This window comes from Engraulis encrasicolus, unplaced genomic scaffold (assembly GCF_034702125.1).
Source record: "Engraulis encrasicolus isolate BLACKSEA-1 unplaced genomic scaffold, IST_EnEncr_1.0 scaffold_27_np1212, whole genome shotgun sequence".
In the NCBI taxonomy this organism is placed as follows: Eukaryota; Metazoa; Chordata; class Actinopteri; order Clupeiformes; family Engraulidae; genus Engraulis; species Engraulis encrasicolus.
In genome coordinates, this window is record NW_026945566.1 from 2,696,798 (window position 1) to 2,714,430 (window position 17,633).

Below are 17,633 nucleotides of genomic sequence, written 5' to 3' on the forward strand. Positions count from 1 at the left end.
GGGCCCAGGGAGCAGCGGGGGGCCTAGATTTGGGTTCTTATTACAATGCATGTATTGGGTGAGGGGGCCCTTTCAGGTTACTTTGTCCTGGGCCCAGCCAAAGCTGTTAGCGGCCCTGCACCCACACAATGCAACAAACACATTTTCTGTGCTAGAATTTTCTGTACTACCAGGGGCTGCTCACTCACGGAACTTCCTGTTAGCCACAATTGGCTAACCCTAACCACGGGACAGTGCAAAATGAATGGGTGTCAATGGAGTTTTTTACCATTATCATTTTTGTGATTTTTTATAATTTTTTGTCCTGAAATATTAATATTAAGTTCGAAGCTAGAAATAATAAGACCCCATTTGAGTAGCGTTTCGATTATTTTGCGCCACTAGATTATTATATACTGGGTCACAAAGCTCAATTTTTATGGGGCCAAACCCATAAACATTAGCGCGATGCTAGCGAGTACAGGTTGAAATCTTCTAACCTGCTGTAAAACTACACACCTGTGCGATTTGTCAATACAGTCTATTGTTAAACAACAGTCATAGTGCTTACCAGGAATGTTTTGTTGATGATATTTGTGACTGGAAATCGCAGTAGCAATGTATTTAGCATGGGTTCCCCTTTCCATTCCATACATTTTCCCACATGAAGGACTGGCCCACGCTCGTTACTGCATTATGCATGCAAAGCTAACTGGCTACAATGGGAACCAATGAGACTGAGCCTTCTCCCTGTTAGAGGTTCTCTGGTACTACTTGTAGTAGAAGAAGTGGAGTATTCCAAGAAACTGGTTCAGTAGCAAACAAGGTAAAGGTAAGCTTGAGGTAGAGGTAAATCATCTAATAGAAGAGCCTGGAGTCCTGATTTCCTTACCTGAATGACACCTGTGGCCTATCTATTAGCAGGTTTACCACTTCCTGTGGGGTAACTTAGCCAGGTTTTTATGGTGTTTTTACCCCTCGCTCCCCTTTAAAATAGAGGTACCCAGTCCACAGGCAGACAATCATTTAATGAATTAAGCCATTTGAATCTCTGTTTCGATGCCACAGGCAATTTCCTCAATATTTATTCATGCAATAGAGGCATTTTAGTTACGGAAAATAATTATTCACAGCCCGTTAACTAAGCCTAAAATAAATTGTGAACAAAGCCTTAGTTAGACAATAATGCAGTCAGACAGCTCAGAGGATGGGATCATTTATTCACACATTCACAGTTTTCAAAATGTTTTTGCTGGTATTGCAAAACAATGTCACTCTTAAAATCAAACAAACCGTATAGTTTTCAATGTTGAGAGTTATACACAAATCTATATAGCAGCAGTTTCATAAAACAATTAAGGCACAAAATCTTACATTTCAACAAATCTTTAAGAGGGCAGCCAAGTCTATCTACATCATATATACAAAATATCAAAAGTATCCAATTTCCTTTGACCGGTACATTATTGGCAAGTATGTCCCAGTCACCCATACACCTTCACTGATATTATTGCACAGAATGTGACTAGTGTCCAGCTTGTGATTTACACACAACACAAAAAAGCAGTCCAACACATCTGCAGGGGCAGAGCTGCATTTAACAATGTGTGCACGTGTTCATAAGTACAGTACATGTGTGTGTATAGACGTACAGGACTGGTCATAAGTTTACATAGCCTGGCAGAATGTAGTTTTCTTGCCATTTTTCTTTACATATAAAGTTTGTGTTTTTCAAACAATAAGAAAGAAGAGATGAAAAAAACACACAGTCCAGGTTTGGGTATAGCAAAAGGTGGTAAATGATGATATATTATGTCCAACCTGTTCAATTACTTACTGCAGTGTAAATAATCCACTTAGTCATTTTTTTTCACACCGGATTCTATTTCATGTCTTATTCTGAGTCAATTCCTCCATGGAATACATCTTTGTACCATTTATTTGTAATTGTTTTTGTTTTTTGTTTTTTTTTGACTGGCCACCATTAAGATTTAAAACAGGTACAGGTTTTAATTAAACTGCATTTCATCTTGAAAAATGACCTTATTTGATGCTTGACCATCCCAGGGGAAACTCTGATGGGGCACTCCATACAATCCATTGAGCCTGCCAAGGTCCTAATCAACGATATGAGAGACATAGACATAGACCGTGTGTAGGTCAAACTTGGTACAACGGTACCACTCGAACAATGTTCTGCCGACAAATTGGGCAGTTGGGTCTCGGCAAGCTCCGGTAACACTCGTGACAGCAGCACACGTGTCCGCAGTTCAACAGCACGCAGCTGCGTGGGTTCTCCAGGCAGATGACGCACATGTTATCCGGGCGGTCTGCCGCCCCTGCCCCCGCCTCGCCACCCTCGGCCCCGTCCCCTGCTGCACGCGGCGGTGGGACACGGCTCCGGAATTCCCGCAGGAGCCGGTCGTGCTCCCACTTCTCTCTCAGCCGCCGGTAGTAGCGTCGTGCAGCCCAGGCCAGTATGGCCACGCCCGCCAGGGTGCACGCCGCCGCCATGAAGCGCCACACCTGCGCCTGCACTTCCTGGTCCGCCCGCAGCGTCTCCAGGTCGCACGTGCACAGGAAGTACTCCTGGCCGTCCGTCGGGGGGCGGAGCTTCACTATCTGGTCGGTGTCGATCACCAGCTCCCCCACGCCGGTCACCATGGAGCCCACCTGCATACAGTAATGATTATTATTAGTAGTAGTAGTAGTAGTAGTAGTAGTAGTAGTATTAGTAGTAGTAGTAGTATTATTATTAATAATAATAACTGTTAATAACAACAACTGTATTTGTATATCACAATTCTTACAAGACATACCGTTCAATGTGCTGAACAGTTAGATTAACATCAATATTTAAAACAAAACAAAAGTAAGGAAATGAAAGGAAAAATAAAAATGAAATAAAATATCAAATAAATAGAATATGGTGGATTAAAAAAGACGACAAGTAAAAGGCAAAAGCTTGGGTTCAGTCTCAAAGTCGTTTCCATTGCACTGTAAAAAAATATTACAAAAGCACTTTTAGCCCATCACGGGCAAAAAAAAAAAATCTTGTTTTGTATCGTTGCATAAGGTTTGACTCTGCAAAACAGTGCCCCTATAACTTACAACTGTGGCTTTGCTTGGGCACAATTCCTGGAGATGAACAAAACATTTTTGGAAAAAAGTTTGCACACTCCTTTGGATTTCCTTTTTTCCCCTTTTTATTCATTCATTGGCATAATGATGTTTCAACCTTGCGGTCTTCCTCAGATTCACCTGAGCAACAGAACAATGGTTCATCGACCAGTTCTCACCTTGAGCATCTCCTCCGTCTCCAGGTGTCCCTTCGGCTTCTCGCCGCTCAGATACTGGCCGAGGAGGTCGCCGAAGCCCACCGAGCCGGCGTGATGGAACTTCTCGTGCGTGACCTCCATCTCTGGCCCCGTGGCCTCCAGCGGCGAGATCACGCGCACAGCAGTGCTCTGGTCAGGACCCACCAAGTTAAACGGCACCGAGTCCACGCGCTGGTGCAGAACCCGCTCACTGTCCGTCCTGGAGAGGAGAGGAGAGGAGAGGAGAGGAGAGGAAAAGTGGAATAGAGGAGATGAGAAGAGAAGAGAAGAGAAGAGAAGAGAAGAGAAGAGAAGAGAAGAGAAGAGAAGAGAAGAGAAGAGGAGAGGAGAGGAGAGGAGAGGAGAGGAATAGATGGGATGGTGGAGAGGAGAGGAGAGGAGAGGAGAGGAGAGGAGAGGAGAGGAGAGGAGAGGAGAGGAGAGGAGAGGAGAATGCTGATGTTCATTGGGAGAAAGCTTGAGAGAAATTAACAGATAGGGTTGGAGGGTGTAATAAAACAGTCTGGGAGAGAAGAGGATTTCAAGGCAAGAGCAGGAAGGGACAAAAGAGGGTCTGGGAATTAAGACTTAGGAGCTGCTTTGTGGTGGTCCCATTACAACTGCGAAGAATGAGACCTCACTGTCCAAACTCGCAAAAGGGATGCGCGCTCTTTCAGGCAACCAAGGTAAAAGGAGACGTTGACGGACCACAGACAAGTGCAAATTTTGCGCTTAGAGTGCTGGTTTATTTACAGCGCTCAAAGTTGATAAACAAAAACGTTCAAAATGGCTACAAACAAAATTCAACACGAGGGTTGCTCAAACTTTAAGACTAAACTAAGCTAAACAATCAAAGCACACATGCTGCGAACGAACGCACAAACATACCAACGAACACAAAAATTGGACAATTACATAACCTCCTGGCGGAGGTAAACATAGCACTAATCTACCAGGGTGTACCAGTACAGTATATGCTACATACAGCATCAGGTGAGTGCCATGCCAGTCATGTGCCATTCCTCTGGGTGCTTGCCACGCAGCCGTACGTGCCAAGCGCGTACCATGCAGGCATACGTACCAAGCCCGTGCCAAGCTGCTCCATACGAGCTTGTGCTCCCGCAGAACCGTTTTCTGGATGACCCCTCGACTGCCCTCCTGGAACTGGCTATGCAGAGGCTCCCCTGCTGCATGCACCACTCCTACAGGGGGCGACAGAGAGCATTAGCACATCATAACAGTATACTCAGGTTAAGGCTCCTCAATTATGGGAAAAATCAATATCACGATTATTTCAGTCAATATTGACATCACAATTTTTTTAAACAAGTTATTTAAAGGGACACTATGCAGGAAATGGTCAAAAAAGGTACTGCAACTATGCTGCTTATTGAAATTGGGCTGCCTATGGCTATTTTTGGAAATTAAAAATGGCGGACCATGGAGAAGATCCCCCTTTTCATGTATGAAAAGTGCATTTTTTCCAGTCATAATGAATACTTGGAATTTGATGCTGGTGGTAAGTATTCATGAAAAATGTAACATTAGTGAATGGGCAGCATGAATTCTGGAAATAAACAGCTAAAAATCTCACACAGTGTCCCTTTAAAGAAGAAAAAAATCGTGCCAAATAATTCAACATCTTCCCTCCCATCAGCAGCGAGCGTGAGTGGAGAGCCAAAGAGAAACACACAGTTAGAGCTAATGTATATGCTGATAATCTATGGTCAATTCACACATCATGGAAATGTACGGTATAATATTGTGGTGCAAACAGTGTGAGGTAATCTATTTTCACCCAATCAACACACTCATGCACTACTGTACTGTAGGCAACAGCTGCCCAGTTCTGCTATGTGCACTAAGTGTCTATTCTGGGCACCCCTTTCCTCTTGCTTGATGGACTGGAGTGGCAGTTGAAGTGTGAGGTGGTCAGTTTTGGCCAGTGTTGCCAGATTGGGCGGTTACCCGCCCAATTGGGCTGCTTGGGATAGCAGTCTGCGGGTAAAAACGGGAAAAATCGGCATATGGCGGGTTTTTTGGGCAGTTTTATGCCCATAGAAATCAACTATGAGGTGGTCAGTTTTGGCCAGAAATCAGAGTTGATCATGGGAGTGACAATGCTGCTCCCCTTAAGACACTTACCCTCTTCAAAATTAGCTGTTACCAGAATGGCAATGACCTAGTCGTAATGTGCACTGCCATAGTGGTGTATTACTATGGTAGTTACTGTTTTTTTTCACTGACTATTACAACGTCGCAGTGGTGGGACGGTGCCTGGTAAGGCATACCTGTCAACCATCCCTAATTTCCCGGGAAACTCCCTAATTTTGACTCCTTTCCTGATTTTTTCCCGATTTGATTTTTTTCCCGGAAATATCCCGGATTTTTCACATTATCAAAAAACGCTGTCGGTCCAGTAGGCTATTTATAGGCGAAACTACCCATGGCCCTGTCCGACGAGCCACACCCCCTCTTGAAGAGAGAGACGAGGGTCTTGCTTATCAAGCTACCTGCCAGAAGACGGTATGCCAGATACCACCTAGAATTGAAGTTCCTTGAAAATACGAGCTGTCAACCTCGAGCTCCGTAGCGCTAGTGCGCCCACTCTTTCTCTCAGAAACCGTCAGTTCATGGAATGCATAAAACAGCCTCGGAACAGCGAATCATGCGATTAACCTAACCACAACCTGTACCAGCACGAAGTTTTGCACGAACAGACAACTTGTGCGACAAAACAACAAGAAGAAACGCATTGCGCTCATTTCATTGTTTTGTTTTCATTGCATTGTTTCTCCACGCTGTAAAACGTGTGCTGAGGGATTTTAGACAGGATCTGTCTTTGCACGCGCGCTGTTGTGAAAAGCAGAGTGGAACGCACCGTCCGATCTATCGGTCATCCCGTTGACTGTCAAAATTTGGCCTTTAGAAAATTTCCCGGATTTTGGGTTAAAATATGGGAATTTTCCCGGATTTTGGGAGCTCAAAGTTGACAGGTATGTAGTAAGGGGCTACGCTAAGGACTACTGGGGCAGCCGTGGTTAGAGAGTTGGTCTTTCAATCTGAGGGTTGCAGGTTCGAATCCCACCTGACCTCTCCCTACATCTCCATGGCTGGAGTGACCTTGAGCAAGGTACCTAACCCCACATTGCTCCAGGGACTGTAACCAATACCCTAACAAATAATAACTGTAAGTCGCTTTGAATAAAATGAAAGCGTCAGCTAAGTGAAATGTAATGTAATGCTGTCAATAAATACACGTCTAGTATGCAGCATGGTAAAAAAACAAGAGGGCCTGTTTGTAGGAAAAGATGGATGCCAACCACCACACAGTCAGGATTACCTTCGATGACTACGTACTGCAGACACTTCCCCGGGGCCTGGTTGAGGAGGTTCTCCAGCTGATCATTGAGCGGCAATTGTGGTGCATCCTGAATCGACAGGGATAAAAACGTTTTTTTTTTTTTTTTTACATAACGTTAACAAGTTTTAGTAAATTAGTTAGTGACTTTATTGTCCCAAATGGGGAAATATTCATCAGTAAGTGAGGTACACATCAGGCAAGTTGTATTGTCCATGACATGATAAAACAAAGATTTAACACATTACATTACACATTTAGCCAGCTATAACAAGACATTGACATGACAATAGGCAGGACAGGACAAAAACTATTCAACCGGAACATACATTTAACTTTTCCACCGTCCTACGTTTCCTTTTGTAGACGTAGTAGAAAATTCCAGATAGGGCCATGCTTGATCCAAGGCAGATGGCCTCCATGGTGCTCACTGGACTTTCCATTGCCCACAGCTCTCCTTTCCTGCAACTGTCAAATACAGAAAATGGAAACTTGTTAGGCTTATTGTTTCAAGCGACCAGGCCAAGACATACATTATGGGCTAATGACAATGTGAAAAAATATGACACATTTCTTCAGGCACTAATAAATCAGGTCGTCCCCAGTAATGCATGCGTTTGATGGAGTATAATAACATCCGAGGCCTAGCAATTAGTTACCTGCAATTTTTCTCATCAATAGCCTTAGATATTCTCATTGACAACTGCAGCCAATGCCTATGCAATACTGTGCTACAGTACTAGAACTTGTGTCAGACTCAAGAGTGCATGCTATGGCTTTCAGACGTAGATGGGGACCCCTGGGTTCAGTTCAGTAAGTAAAATCTTGGCATTTGTTGCAGCCGATTCTCTTTCAACGAGCTGATCCCATTTAACTGCCAGCCCCTCAGCCAAGTGGGTGAGCCAATTACTGTAATCACTAGTGAGCTGAAGGAGGCAACATAGGCCTACAGGGATATGTCATGACTTCTACTACTGACTCTACTACTACTGAGCTGGTATCAATCAAGTAGAGTCACTGACATACATTATATAGCATATGAGGGTCGAATAAAACTGAATGCATATTAACGAGCAGATTACAATGGACTTCAAAGGCCACAAAAAGGGCAAATAGAATAATTAACGCATATAAAGGAAATTATAATAATAATAAAAGACAATGGTGGGGTTTCTTGATCAGACTTTCACAATGTGCAGCAGACACGTCCAGTAAAGTAATTCAAAGGACAGGTTGACCAGTTTCACATGTCAATAGCTGTGTGACACAGCTGAAAAGTGGATTACTGTTAACTACCTAATATCTTTCAAGCATAGCTTGTGAAGTACTTCCTATTTTGCTGACAGTATGCACCCTCGGTGTATCCAACATAGTTTAATAGGGTGTTAAAGGACAGAGCACAACACTGAAACTGAAAGTAGAAGTTGACAGATAGGCTAATGGCTAGCGCTGTGCCTTTGCTAGCCTCTCTTTACTACAAACTACTTCGTCCTCAAAAGCAAGACTGTGGAGATAAGACAGTGGATACCATCAACCCGTTACGCGATTCCCTTTTGAATGACAAACAATACAGTCCTTACAATAGACCCATGACATTGACATTAGTAAAAGCACTGTATAAGCCTACCTCAACACACACCATGCTCTCCCACCTGACAGGGTTCAACAGCAAGCTCAACTCCTCATAAGGAGATGATTGTAAGTCACGTGACACGGGTTTCCACAGTCACGTGGCTCTCCGTCAAACTCCAAGTCCTCAGTGCGCAGCTGCGTGGAATTAAGCGTGTCTGTCTTCCTCCACGCTCCACGTATGTGTTGAAATGGCAGGAGCTGGAAAGAAAAAGTCTGCCGGTGCACCCTCTCGAATATGGACTGCACTTCGCACAATATGGCAGGAGAAGCACCTTGTGTTGTTCAAAGCGGAATACACGTTGCTAGTGACAGCACTCCTTTGGTTTTTGGAAATCGGTGTCAACGTATGGGTCATTCAGAAAGTTGCATGTAAGTAGCTCGCTAGACAAGTTGTTGTTCTACCCATGAGGCTAAAGACAGAGAACAGTTACTGTACAGCAGTTAACTTCGGTTTTGCAAACGTCAGCGAAAGTACAACGCCTATTATTGCTCTCAAACGGTGTTACCCTTTTACCAAGAGTGTCACCGTATCGACGGTATGCCCCCGACGTGTTGAACTGTTCAATGCAACATGTCATTTTGTATTAATGTAACGGTGCATAGCTCTAGCCAGCCAGTAGAGGAATACCTCACTCTTCTTTACACAACCATATCACACTTGCACGTTTCTCATCTTGCACCTCATCATGACAGATACAGAGATCGACTGGAAGGCCTACATGGATGAGGTGGAAGGAGTCATCAATGGGACCTACGACTACACGCAACTCAAGGGAGACACGGGGCCATTGGTGTAAGTTGATGCTGGATCACAATTGTGAAAACACGAGGCCAGTCACTCACCCCAACTGGCCTAAAATCAGTGACTGGTGGTGGTCAGTGTGGTGGGGTTAGGAGGTACCACCTGTCCATGTAGTCCATCTGCACTCTGTCATTGACACAGCCCGGTTGTTGTTGTTTTCAAGCTGGTTTGTAGTCAGGTCAAGTCAAGTCAGCTTTTATTGTCACTTTCTTCATATGCACAGACATACAAGGGAAATGAAATTACGTTTTCTCTCTATACCATGCCAGGACATACACATATACAAGACTGACATTTTACAGACTGACATAAGTGCAAGACAGGACAAGTAACAGTGATGGACTGGTAACAACAAGTGGTCAATAATAAATACAGTACAAAAGAACATTTAACCTTTAACATTTAACGTTGAACATGTAAACAGAAGATAAGATAAATATAGAATATAGACATTACAATAATAGAAATAATGACAGTGACAGCAATAGTAACAGTATAATAACAATAGTTATAAGTAGATGGGGTAGCAGCATTGTAAGCAGCATGTTATATTGTCTTAAGCCCTGTTCCTATTGTAGAAGCAGTTGTGGCAGAAGTACTTCCTTCAAACTTGTGATAGTGTTTTGGAATATTGCATCTCTTTTGTAGTGATGGAATGGTACATACTCAGTGTTGCTTTTAAGACCGAGAGTGACAGCTTGTAGATTAATAGAGATGCTGCAAGAACTTGATGCCGGTGTCATACGCATGACATAACAGTGCCATAACGGTGTCGTAACGCAGTCACGCATGTGTCATATACATTATGTCAATGTCATAAACATTTCATGACTTTGTCATTTAGTGACATTTGGTTGTGGTAAAGACAGCCTTAACTATGTCAACTTTTCATGACCATTACATTACATGTTTGACATTGACATTGTGTTTATGACTCATCCATGACTGTCTTGACACTGTTTTGACACTATTATGACACTGTTATGCCATGTGTATGACACTAGCATCAAGTAAAGTGTAACCAAATTTTTGTCACTTTTAATTCACACACTCTCTCTCTTTCCTTGCACTGTGTCCAGGTACCCAGCTGGTTTTGTGTACATCTTCATGGGCTTGTACTATGCCACTAACCATGGAGTAAACATACGACTCGGGCAGTACATTTTTGCCATTTTTTATCTAATCACACTCCTGCTGGTGTTTCGGATCTACCATCGCACAAAGAAGGTACAGTTGGAATACATTATTTAACAGAGCTAAAAGTTGTTCTTTTTGTGCTTTTTAAATATTCTTTGGACTGAAATAGTCTTTGGAATGAAGTTCTTGATGATGATGATGATGATGATGATGATGATGGCTGTGCTGCCTCTCTGTAATGGAATGTCGTTTCCTCAGGTTCCACCGTACGTGTTCTTTTTTGTGTGCTGTGCCTCGTACCGCATCCACTCCATCTTTGTGCTGCGACTGTTCAATGATCCCGTAGCGATGATGCTGCTCTTCGGTGCCATCAACCTCTTTCTGGACGGCCACTGGACCCTGGGCTGTGCACTCTACAGGCAAGTACCTCAGCAAAACTTAGAAGCAAAGAAGGTATCGCACACCATTAAAGTCTTTTTGAGGTGCTGGCCACTAGTTCAAGTTTGAAGAAGGCCAGGAGGGCGAAATGTCACTTCACTACAAATAAAACATGGAGCAGAGTGTGCGGCATTTTCTTTAAGTACCCCAGCAAGGCCAAACCGGGGAGAGTCTTGTCAGTTAACCTAAACCTTAACCCAACCATCTTCCCATCTAATGTTTCTGAGTGTGGCACTTTTGTGATGTCTGTAAATACCTTTTGCCCATGTTCTCTACATCTGCCTGAGTAGCACGCTTTGTATTTCACTTTGCCTCTGTATTACACTTATTGTGATTGTGGAAGATTGTTATTGTAGGTTAAAGTCAGATCAGATGATGGTGATGAGTTTTGCTTTTGCACGCCACAATCTGGACGGCTGAGTTGGATGTAACCAGTTGTTCAAAGTAATACGTAAGTATCCTGCACACTGTCCATTACAGTTGCAATTTTATTGCTCACAATGTTTTGGTTGTTCTGACCTTCTGAAAGACTGAAACATTCTGAGCATTAAAATTGCAAATGTAATGGACAATGTGCAGGACATTAATTTACTACTAGCAGACTTGTGTAAAGAAGAAGTAGAAGTACTCTGATAGATGTAATTACAGCACCAGAAGTATCATAGTACATGGTTTCAACTATGTAATGTCACAATACTAGTGTTGTGATTACATCTGTAAGACTACTTCTGCTTTTGCTTGATACAACTCTGACTACTAGTGATTGGATATTGACACATGTTCTCCGTGTTCCTCTCTTGTGGATAGTTTAGCTGTGTCTGTGAAGATGAACGTCCTCCTGTTTGCCCCGGGCCTCCTCTTCCTCCTCCTGACGGAGTTCGGCCTGCTGAGGACCATCCCCAAGCTGTCCCTCTGTGCCATCATACAGGTGAGGCCAGGCCTAGCCTCACGCACCATCCTACGTACTTCCGCCAAGAGACTTGGCGCCGCACTACGTCTGGTACCTGTTTTCTGTGGAGCGATGTTGAGCGGCAGGATTTGGCCGGTGTTCTGACAAACGGTCCTACGTTGTAATTTTATTCTACAGTAGGATGTTCTGTCAGACATGTCTGTTCAACTGTCCTACATCGCCAAACATAGACGTCAGACAAGTTTGTTCAACAACTTATCCTGATTTTTCCGAAAATGTCCTTCCCGCTTCCTGCAATCGCGTCAGATCAAACAACACCCAGACCATGAATACGAAATTAAATGGTAGTATTATGGGATGGCCATCATCCAGGTGAGGCCAGGCCACCATGACATCGAGAAATTAGAAAGAAAATGTTGTTTGTTTTTGTTTAGTTTTTTTGTGTCCGCTCAGATGGTTTAGGCTTGTGAAGGCTTCAGAACTTGGAAGATTTGTTTATTCTGTTGTTTTGTCTTTTTTGTATGATTTGTTTATTCTGTTATTACCTCCACCAAGGAGGTTATGTTTTCGGTCGCGCTGGTTTGTCTGTACGAAGTAAGTAAGAAGGGATTACATTTTGGTGATGATCCAAAGAGACTTAAGCCCAGGGTATTGATTAATGATTACAAGCCCTGGAGGAATAAGGGGTGAGGTGCCTTGCTCAAGGCCATTTTAGGTATGGATAAAGGTTCTGGTAAGGGTGGCATCTGAACCTGCAGCCCTCTTATATAAAGACCAGCGCTAGGGATGCACGATGTATCGGCCAGATGTATCGGTATCGGCCGATATTTGACATTTCTCAACACATCGGACATCGGTCCGATGGGTTAAACTGGGCCGATGTTAATGACAATGTTTTTTTTTAATATGTTACGGTTCTAAAAGATTGGACTTGACCGTGACTTTCATCGTTTGTCTTCTAGTTTGTCTCTATTTTTTATCTAATTTTATCACAGGGAGTTAAAACGTGTTTTTGGAAATAAGAGGACTTTCAAAAATTCAGTTTGTTTGCATCATTGTCAGTCTGTATTAAATGTTATCTCTAAAAAAAACAAAAAAATATCGGTATCGGTTAATATCGGTTATCGGCCAAAACCTCAATATCGGATATCGGTATCGGCCGAAATTTTTTCACATCGTGCATCCCTAACCAGCGCTCTAACCACTGAGCCATGGCTGCCCACACAAAGTTACACACAAACACTTTTGCTTCTTCGGCAGGCTATAAACAGCATGTGTGTGTTGTTTTGTTTTGTTTCTGTCTCTGTGTTTCCTCCAAAGTTGTTGCTGGGGCTTCCCTTCCTGGTGGAGAACCCCGTGGGCTACATGAGTCGGGCGTTTGACCTGGGCCGCCAGTTCCTCTTCAAGTGGACCGTCAACTGGCGCTTCCTGCCCGAGTGGCTGTTCCTGAGCCGCTACTTCCACCTGGCGCTGCTCTCCGCTCACCTGATCACTCTCGCCCTGTTCGCCTGGCGCAGGTGGAAGAGGTGACTGGCATTTAGTCCCAATGATTCAATCATCAGATGGATACGTAGTGTATATTGCTCATGCACGCACGCACGCACGCACGCACGCATACACACAAACACACACACACAGGCGCACAAACGCACAATCAAACACCATTGAATCTTCCCCTTTTGTCGAATTGTGTTGAAATCGAAATTCCAATGACATTGTTTCATTACTTTTTCACTACATTTCATTGTTTCATTACTTTTTCACTTTCATTACACAAACAAAATGTAATTATCAACTATACAAATGATCGGACACACATACACACACACACACACACACACAACCTCCGAAAACAGAATCTTCAACTCCATCAATCCCAGTATTTGGGACTCATCAACTGTTGTGTGGTTTGTGGTTGTAGGCCAGGGGAGAGCATGCTGGCTCTGCTGAAGGAGCCTGCTGCAAGGGAGCCCCCTGCTCAGAAGCTCACGTCGGATCATATCCTTCATCTTAAGCAGCCTGTTTCATGCCTTCATTACCAGGGGGCAGTTTCAGACATACTGTGTGTGTGTGTGTGTGTGTGTGTGTGTGTGTGTGTGTGTGTGTGTGTGTGTGTGTGTGTGTGTGTGTGTGTGTGTGTGTGTGTGTGTGTGTGTGTGTGTTTTTCATATATGTTCATGTATGTGTTTGTGTCTCATACCCGTATATGAGTGTGTCTTTTTCTATACCGTTTCTGTTTGGAGGAAGGGCTGCACAATTAATTGAATTTTTCACAAACCACGCAGAGTTAAATCTTTAACAAGTAAGCACAGCCGTATCTTCTTTAGGTGGTCTTTGGCATAAAAATGGTTTATATTGTCTATCTATTTAACAGTAATGACATAAGAATACATACATGATTAATAATTGTGATTACAATTTATCAAAATAATCGCGATAATCATGTTGGCCATTATCGTGCAAACGGTGTGGTATGAGGAGGCATGGGCATCTACCTGAGTTATTGTAAATCAGGGGTCACCAAACGTTTCTCTCTGGGGGCCACATTATCGTTCCTGACGGTGATCAGGGGCCGCAATCAATCATGTGGGCTGTATACTAGGCGCCTGTTATAGCCATCATTTCTAGCACAAATTAGTTCATCATTACACATGCTTTGTGATAGAAGTGAAAATTAATCTGTAGGAAGGCCTGTTGATAAACTATATATTTATCATTATTGTTTTTTCTGTGAGGACTGCGTCTTTGGGCCAGTTCAAATGGTGAGGTGCAGAGAGGTGGAGGGCCGGTCAAAGGGGCATGGCGGGCCGCATCCAGCCCCCGGGCCTTAGTTTGGGGACCCCTTTTGTAAATGCTTGGATAAAATGAGGAGTTATGTCCATGTTTGCATGGATGATGAATTGGTCAATATGCTACAGACGAAGGAATTGTGTATAGAATGTAATGTGAACAATGGGTGTATATAGCAGTCCTTCTTTGGTACTTCAGACAATGGCGTCTTTATCAGTTAAAGAAGATCACGCCTGAAAAATCGTCAAACAATGCTCTTGAACACACAGTGGCATGTCTTGTTTCTGGTGTCAAGTCCCCAAACATCTTCGTGTTTTGATGGTTGAATATTTGAAGGTTATGTCCTTAACATAATCTCACAGATTGTGTTGGTGCTGTTCACCTCGAACTTCGTGGGCATGTGCTTTAGTCGCTCGCTGCACTACCAGTTCTACGTCTGGTATTTCCACACGCTTCCTTACCTACTGTGGAGCGGCGGGGTCAAGAAGATGGCTCACCTGCTCAGGTGATTATTTCATACCATAGTATGAGTATCATTTTATGTTTGTATTAAAAAAGAACCACCGTTTCCTTCCAACACAGGTAACCTATCTGAGTAACCAGTAGACTTGTGTACTTGTCTTACGATAAGCCGACTCTGCAGCGGTCAGATCAAGTTTGTGGTGGGTCTTTGTTGGGTTTTTAGTGCTTTACAGTAACTGTAAGTCTATCTATCTCATTAGGTAAATGTTGTAATAGTTATGTAATACCATATATTAGTCTTCAAAGATCTGGAACTCCTATGCACATCCAGGTTCCAGGTGCTGGTGAAGTGCAGTCATCAGTAATCCATAGTAAAGAAGAAGGATCACCGCACACTGGTGGACTTAGTTTTGCTGTTTTTAAAAATAAAAACAGCAAAACTTAGTCCACCAGTGTGCGGTGATCCTTCTTCTTTACCATATATTAGTGTTGTACTTATACCATATGTACTTTTACTTTTGACACCTCTGATATTATACTATGGTTATGGTATGAGTATTGTTTTATTTTAGTATACAGTACTGTATGTGTGTGTAGCTGAGGAGGCCATCAAAGGTTCTGAGACGTCTGTGTACTTGAAACAAACAATTTGGTTTTGAAATGATATCGTGTGGTCCTAATAGAGAGACTCGTTGAGCCATAATTTGGGTCAAAATCATGATGGCTGTATGACATTCATTATGTCTAACTGTCTGTTATAGTAAAACTTGCGGTTTTCTATTTTCTTCAGACATGTAAAAGTTTTATCTTTTACCTGACATGTTTCGATCTTCCATCTTCATGAGAGGGTCACATGGATGTGACGTCACACATCAACATCCATGTGACCCTGTGATGAAGACGTGCGTGCGTGTGTGTCGCTTTGTCAAAAGCGTCTGCTAAATGTAATGTAATGTGTTTGTTGTTGTGTTTGCAGGGTGCTGATGCTGGGTCTGATTGAGCTGGCGTGGAACACCTACCCCTCCACCAACTACAGCTCGCTCTCGCTGCACGTGTGCCATCTCATCGCCCTGCTGTGCCTGTGGTTCAACCCCACTCCAGCGCCCCAGGAGAAGGCCAAGCGCCACTGAGGTCAAAGGTTACAGGCCTACGGGTGAAAGGGCAGGCCTAGTCCTCCTAGCACACTTCAACCCAACAAAGAAAACCCTCCGTCCCTTCCTCCTCTCCGTCCTTCTTCCACGCCCACTTGCCAGCACAGGGCCAATCAGAGAGCTCCGCCACCTTGCCCTGGCCCCTTCGCTGTCTTGGGATTGGTCGAGAAGGCAACGCCAGGTGATCAGTGGCCCCAGTCCAGTGGGGATGAGCGACACCAGTCTTATCAGACCAGCAGAGCTCTCGAGACGCACAAAAGCTGTTTCAGGATTATTGTTTTCAGAATTTTTGGTTTTTTTTGTATTTATAAGCTGAAGGTTTTTTTTTGGACCAGAGCAATGTTCAGCTGTGCTGGGTTGTGTTTGAATGGGCGGGAACAGGAACTCTCAGGACTAAGGAACCAAAATAATTCTTAAGTATACAGTCTGTGAGATGAAGGGGTTGGTTCAAGTGTTCAAGTGGTGGTTCCTTAAATGGCCTTTAGAAGGAGAGGTTATTTGTTCTTTTGTATATTTTTTTTCTCATTTTCTTCATATGTTTGCTGTGTGTTATTTGCTTGTAGTTCAGGAGTGTGAAGTCCGAGTGACAATTTTTCAACCAATGTGAGTGGCTGACGGCCAAAGACTTTTCAGCAACATCATGTTTGTTACTGTTACGGTAACGTTTCAAAATAGGCATTACAGTAGAAAATCATGAGAAAAGTGGTTTATATGTGCATAATGTCTTTAATTTAATATCAGGGAGTTTTTGAAGTTTACTGAAAATGAAGATAGCTTGTTATCTTAAGAATCCCCTTCCCTTAGTGTAGGTGATTTGTGTGGCGTTTAGTTGAAGAGCTTCATTGCAAAATGACGAATGTCCATTTTGGAACATTTTGGGAAATTTACATTTTTGTACAGGGCATTGCATTGCAAAATGCATTTTATATAGGTTTAAAAAGTATGTTCTCAAAATATTTGAATTGCAAGAATTCACACATAGATGATCGGACCTCTGAACAGTCATTTCCATGAATAAAATGCAGAATTCAGACACACATGATATATCGTTTTGCAACGAATCTCTTTAGTTGTTCTCTGGAGTAGGCACTGAGGAGTTGTGTTTGAGTGTGCTATCAGGTCAGGGGTGAATTTCTCAAAAGAGAATTTGTTAGCCTGTTAGCAAATTCGGTAGTTGCTAATGGGAAAATGCATTGAAAACAACAAAGTAGCTAATGTAGTAAGCAACTTTGGTTTTGAGAAATTCACCCCTGGGTGAGTTTACTAAGAAGCTGCTTCAGTAGTAAACCAGGCGACGTTACCAGAGATTCTTTAAGTATATAGAGATATGCCAATGTAATAGGTTGCTATGGGCACCTAACATGACCAGGTTCCGGTCTGCCTAAAGGGGCGTGTCATAATACTCCAAGCATTGAATAGAACAGTCCTTAGGTCTGCCTAGGTCTGCCTAAAGGGGGATTTCCCCCCCTCCCCCTTACAATAATAGAATCCGGAAACAATGGGCCAATGGAACCTCTCTCTCTTTACTCTCTCTGACGTTACCCTTGAGGTAGAGGTAAATCATCTAATAGAAGAGCCCAGAGTCCTCAACTAAATGATGCCTGCAGGTACATCTATTAGCATGTTTACCACTTCCTGTAAGTTAACTAAGCCT

At 43.2% G+C, this 17,633-nt stretch overlaps 2 protein-coding genes across 2 annotated transcripts; one reads left to right on the plus strand and one right to left on the minus strand.

Annotated features, from left to right (window-relative positions):
• Positions 1-1,179: 1,179 nt before the first annotated feature.
• mul1a (mitochondrial E3 ubiquitin protein ligase 1a) lies at positions 1,180-8,318 on the minus strand. The gene is made up of 6 exons (XM_063192995.1): positions 8,285-8,318; positions 6,987-7,125; positions 6,640-6,727; positions 4,378-4,498; positions 3,279-3,516; positions 1,180-2,652 (listed from the first exon to the last, which is right to left on the minus strand). Exons 2-6 carry the CDS (start codon positions 7,098-7,100, stop codon positions 2,140-2,142), a joined length of 1,074 nt encoding a protein of 357 aa, XP_063049065.1. The 5' UTR covers positions 7,101-7,125; positions 8,285-8,318; the 3' UTR covers positions 1,180-2,139.
• A 134-nt stretch (positions 8,319-8,452) lies between these two features.
• On the plus strand, positions 8,453-17,021 carry alg3 (ALG3 alpha-1,3- mannosyltransferase). Its single transcript, XM_063193007.1, has 9 exons — positions 8,453-8,658; positions 8,983-9,082; positions 10,171-10,318; positions 10,487-10,647; positions 11,474-11,594; positions 12,897-13,102; positions 13,498-13,574; positions 14,727-14,871; positions 15,805-17,021. Exons 1-9 carry the CDS (start codon positions 8,478-8,480, stop codon positions 15,956-15,958), a joined length of 1,293 nt encoding a protein of 430 aa, XP_063049077.1. The 5' UTR covers positions 8,453-8,477; the 3' UTR covers positions 15,959-17,021.
• Positions 17,022-17,633: the final 612 nt, after the last annotated feature.

What these genes read in the sequence shown, in the direction of transcription:
- mul1a (XM_063192995.1), bottom strand. Translation starts at nt 7,100, where the DNA reads ATGGAAAGTCCAGTGAGCACCATGGAGGCCATCTGCCTTGGATCAAGC. An exon ending in GGACGGTGGAAAAGTTAAAT is followed by an intron (nt 6,728 to 6,986) that starts GTATGTTCCGGT and finishes CTGTCGATTCAG; the next exon opens with GATGCACCACAATTGCCGCT. An exon ending in AGACGGAGGAGATGCTCAAG is followed by an intron (nt 2,653 to 3,278) that starts GTGAGAACTGGT and finishes TACTGTATGCAG; the next exon opens with GTGGGCTCCATGGTGACCGG.
- alg3 (XM_063193007.1), top strand. Translation starts at nt 8,478, where the DNA reads ATGGCAGGAGCTGGAAAGAAAAAGTCTGCCGGTGCACCCTCTCGAATA. An exon ending in CTGGGCTGTGCACTCTACAG is followed by an intron (nt 10,648 to 11,473) that starts GCAAGTACCTCA and finishes TCTTGTGGATAG; the next exon opens with TTTAGCTGTGTCTGTGAAGA. An exon ending in GCCTGGCGCAGGTGGAAGAG is followed by an intron (nt 13,103 to 13,497) that starts GTGACTGGCATT and finishes TTGTGGTTGTAG; the next exon opens with GCCAGGGGAGAGCATGCTGG.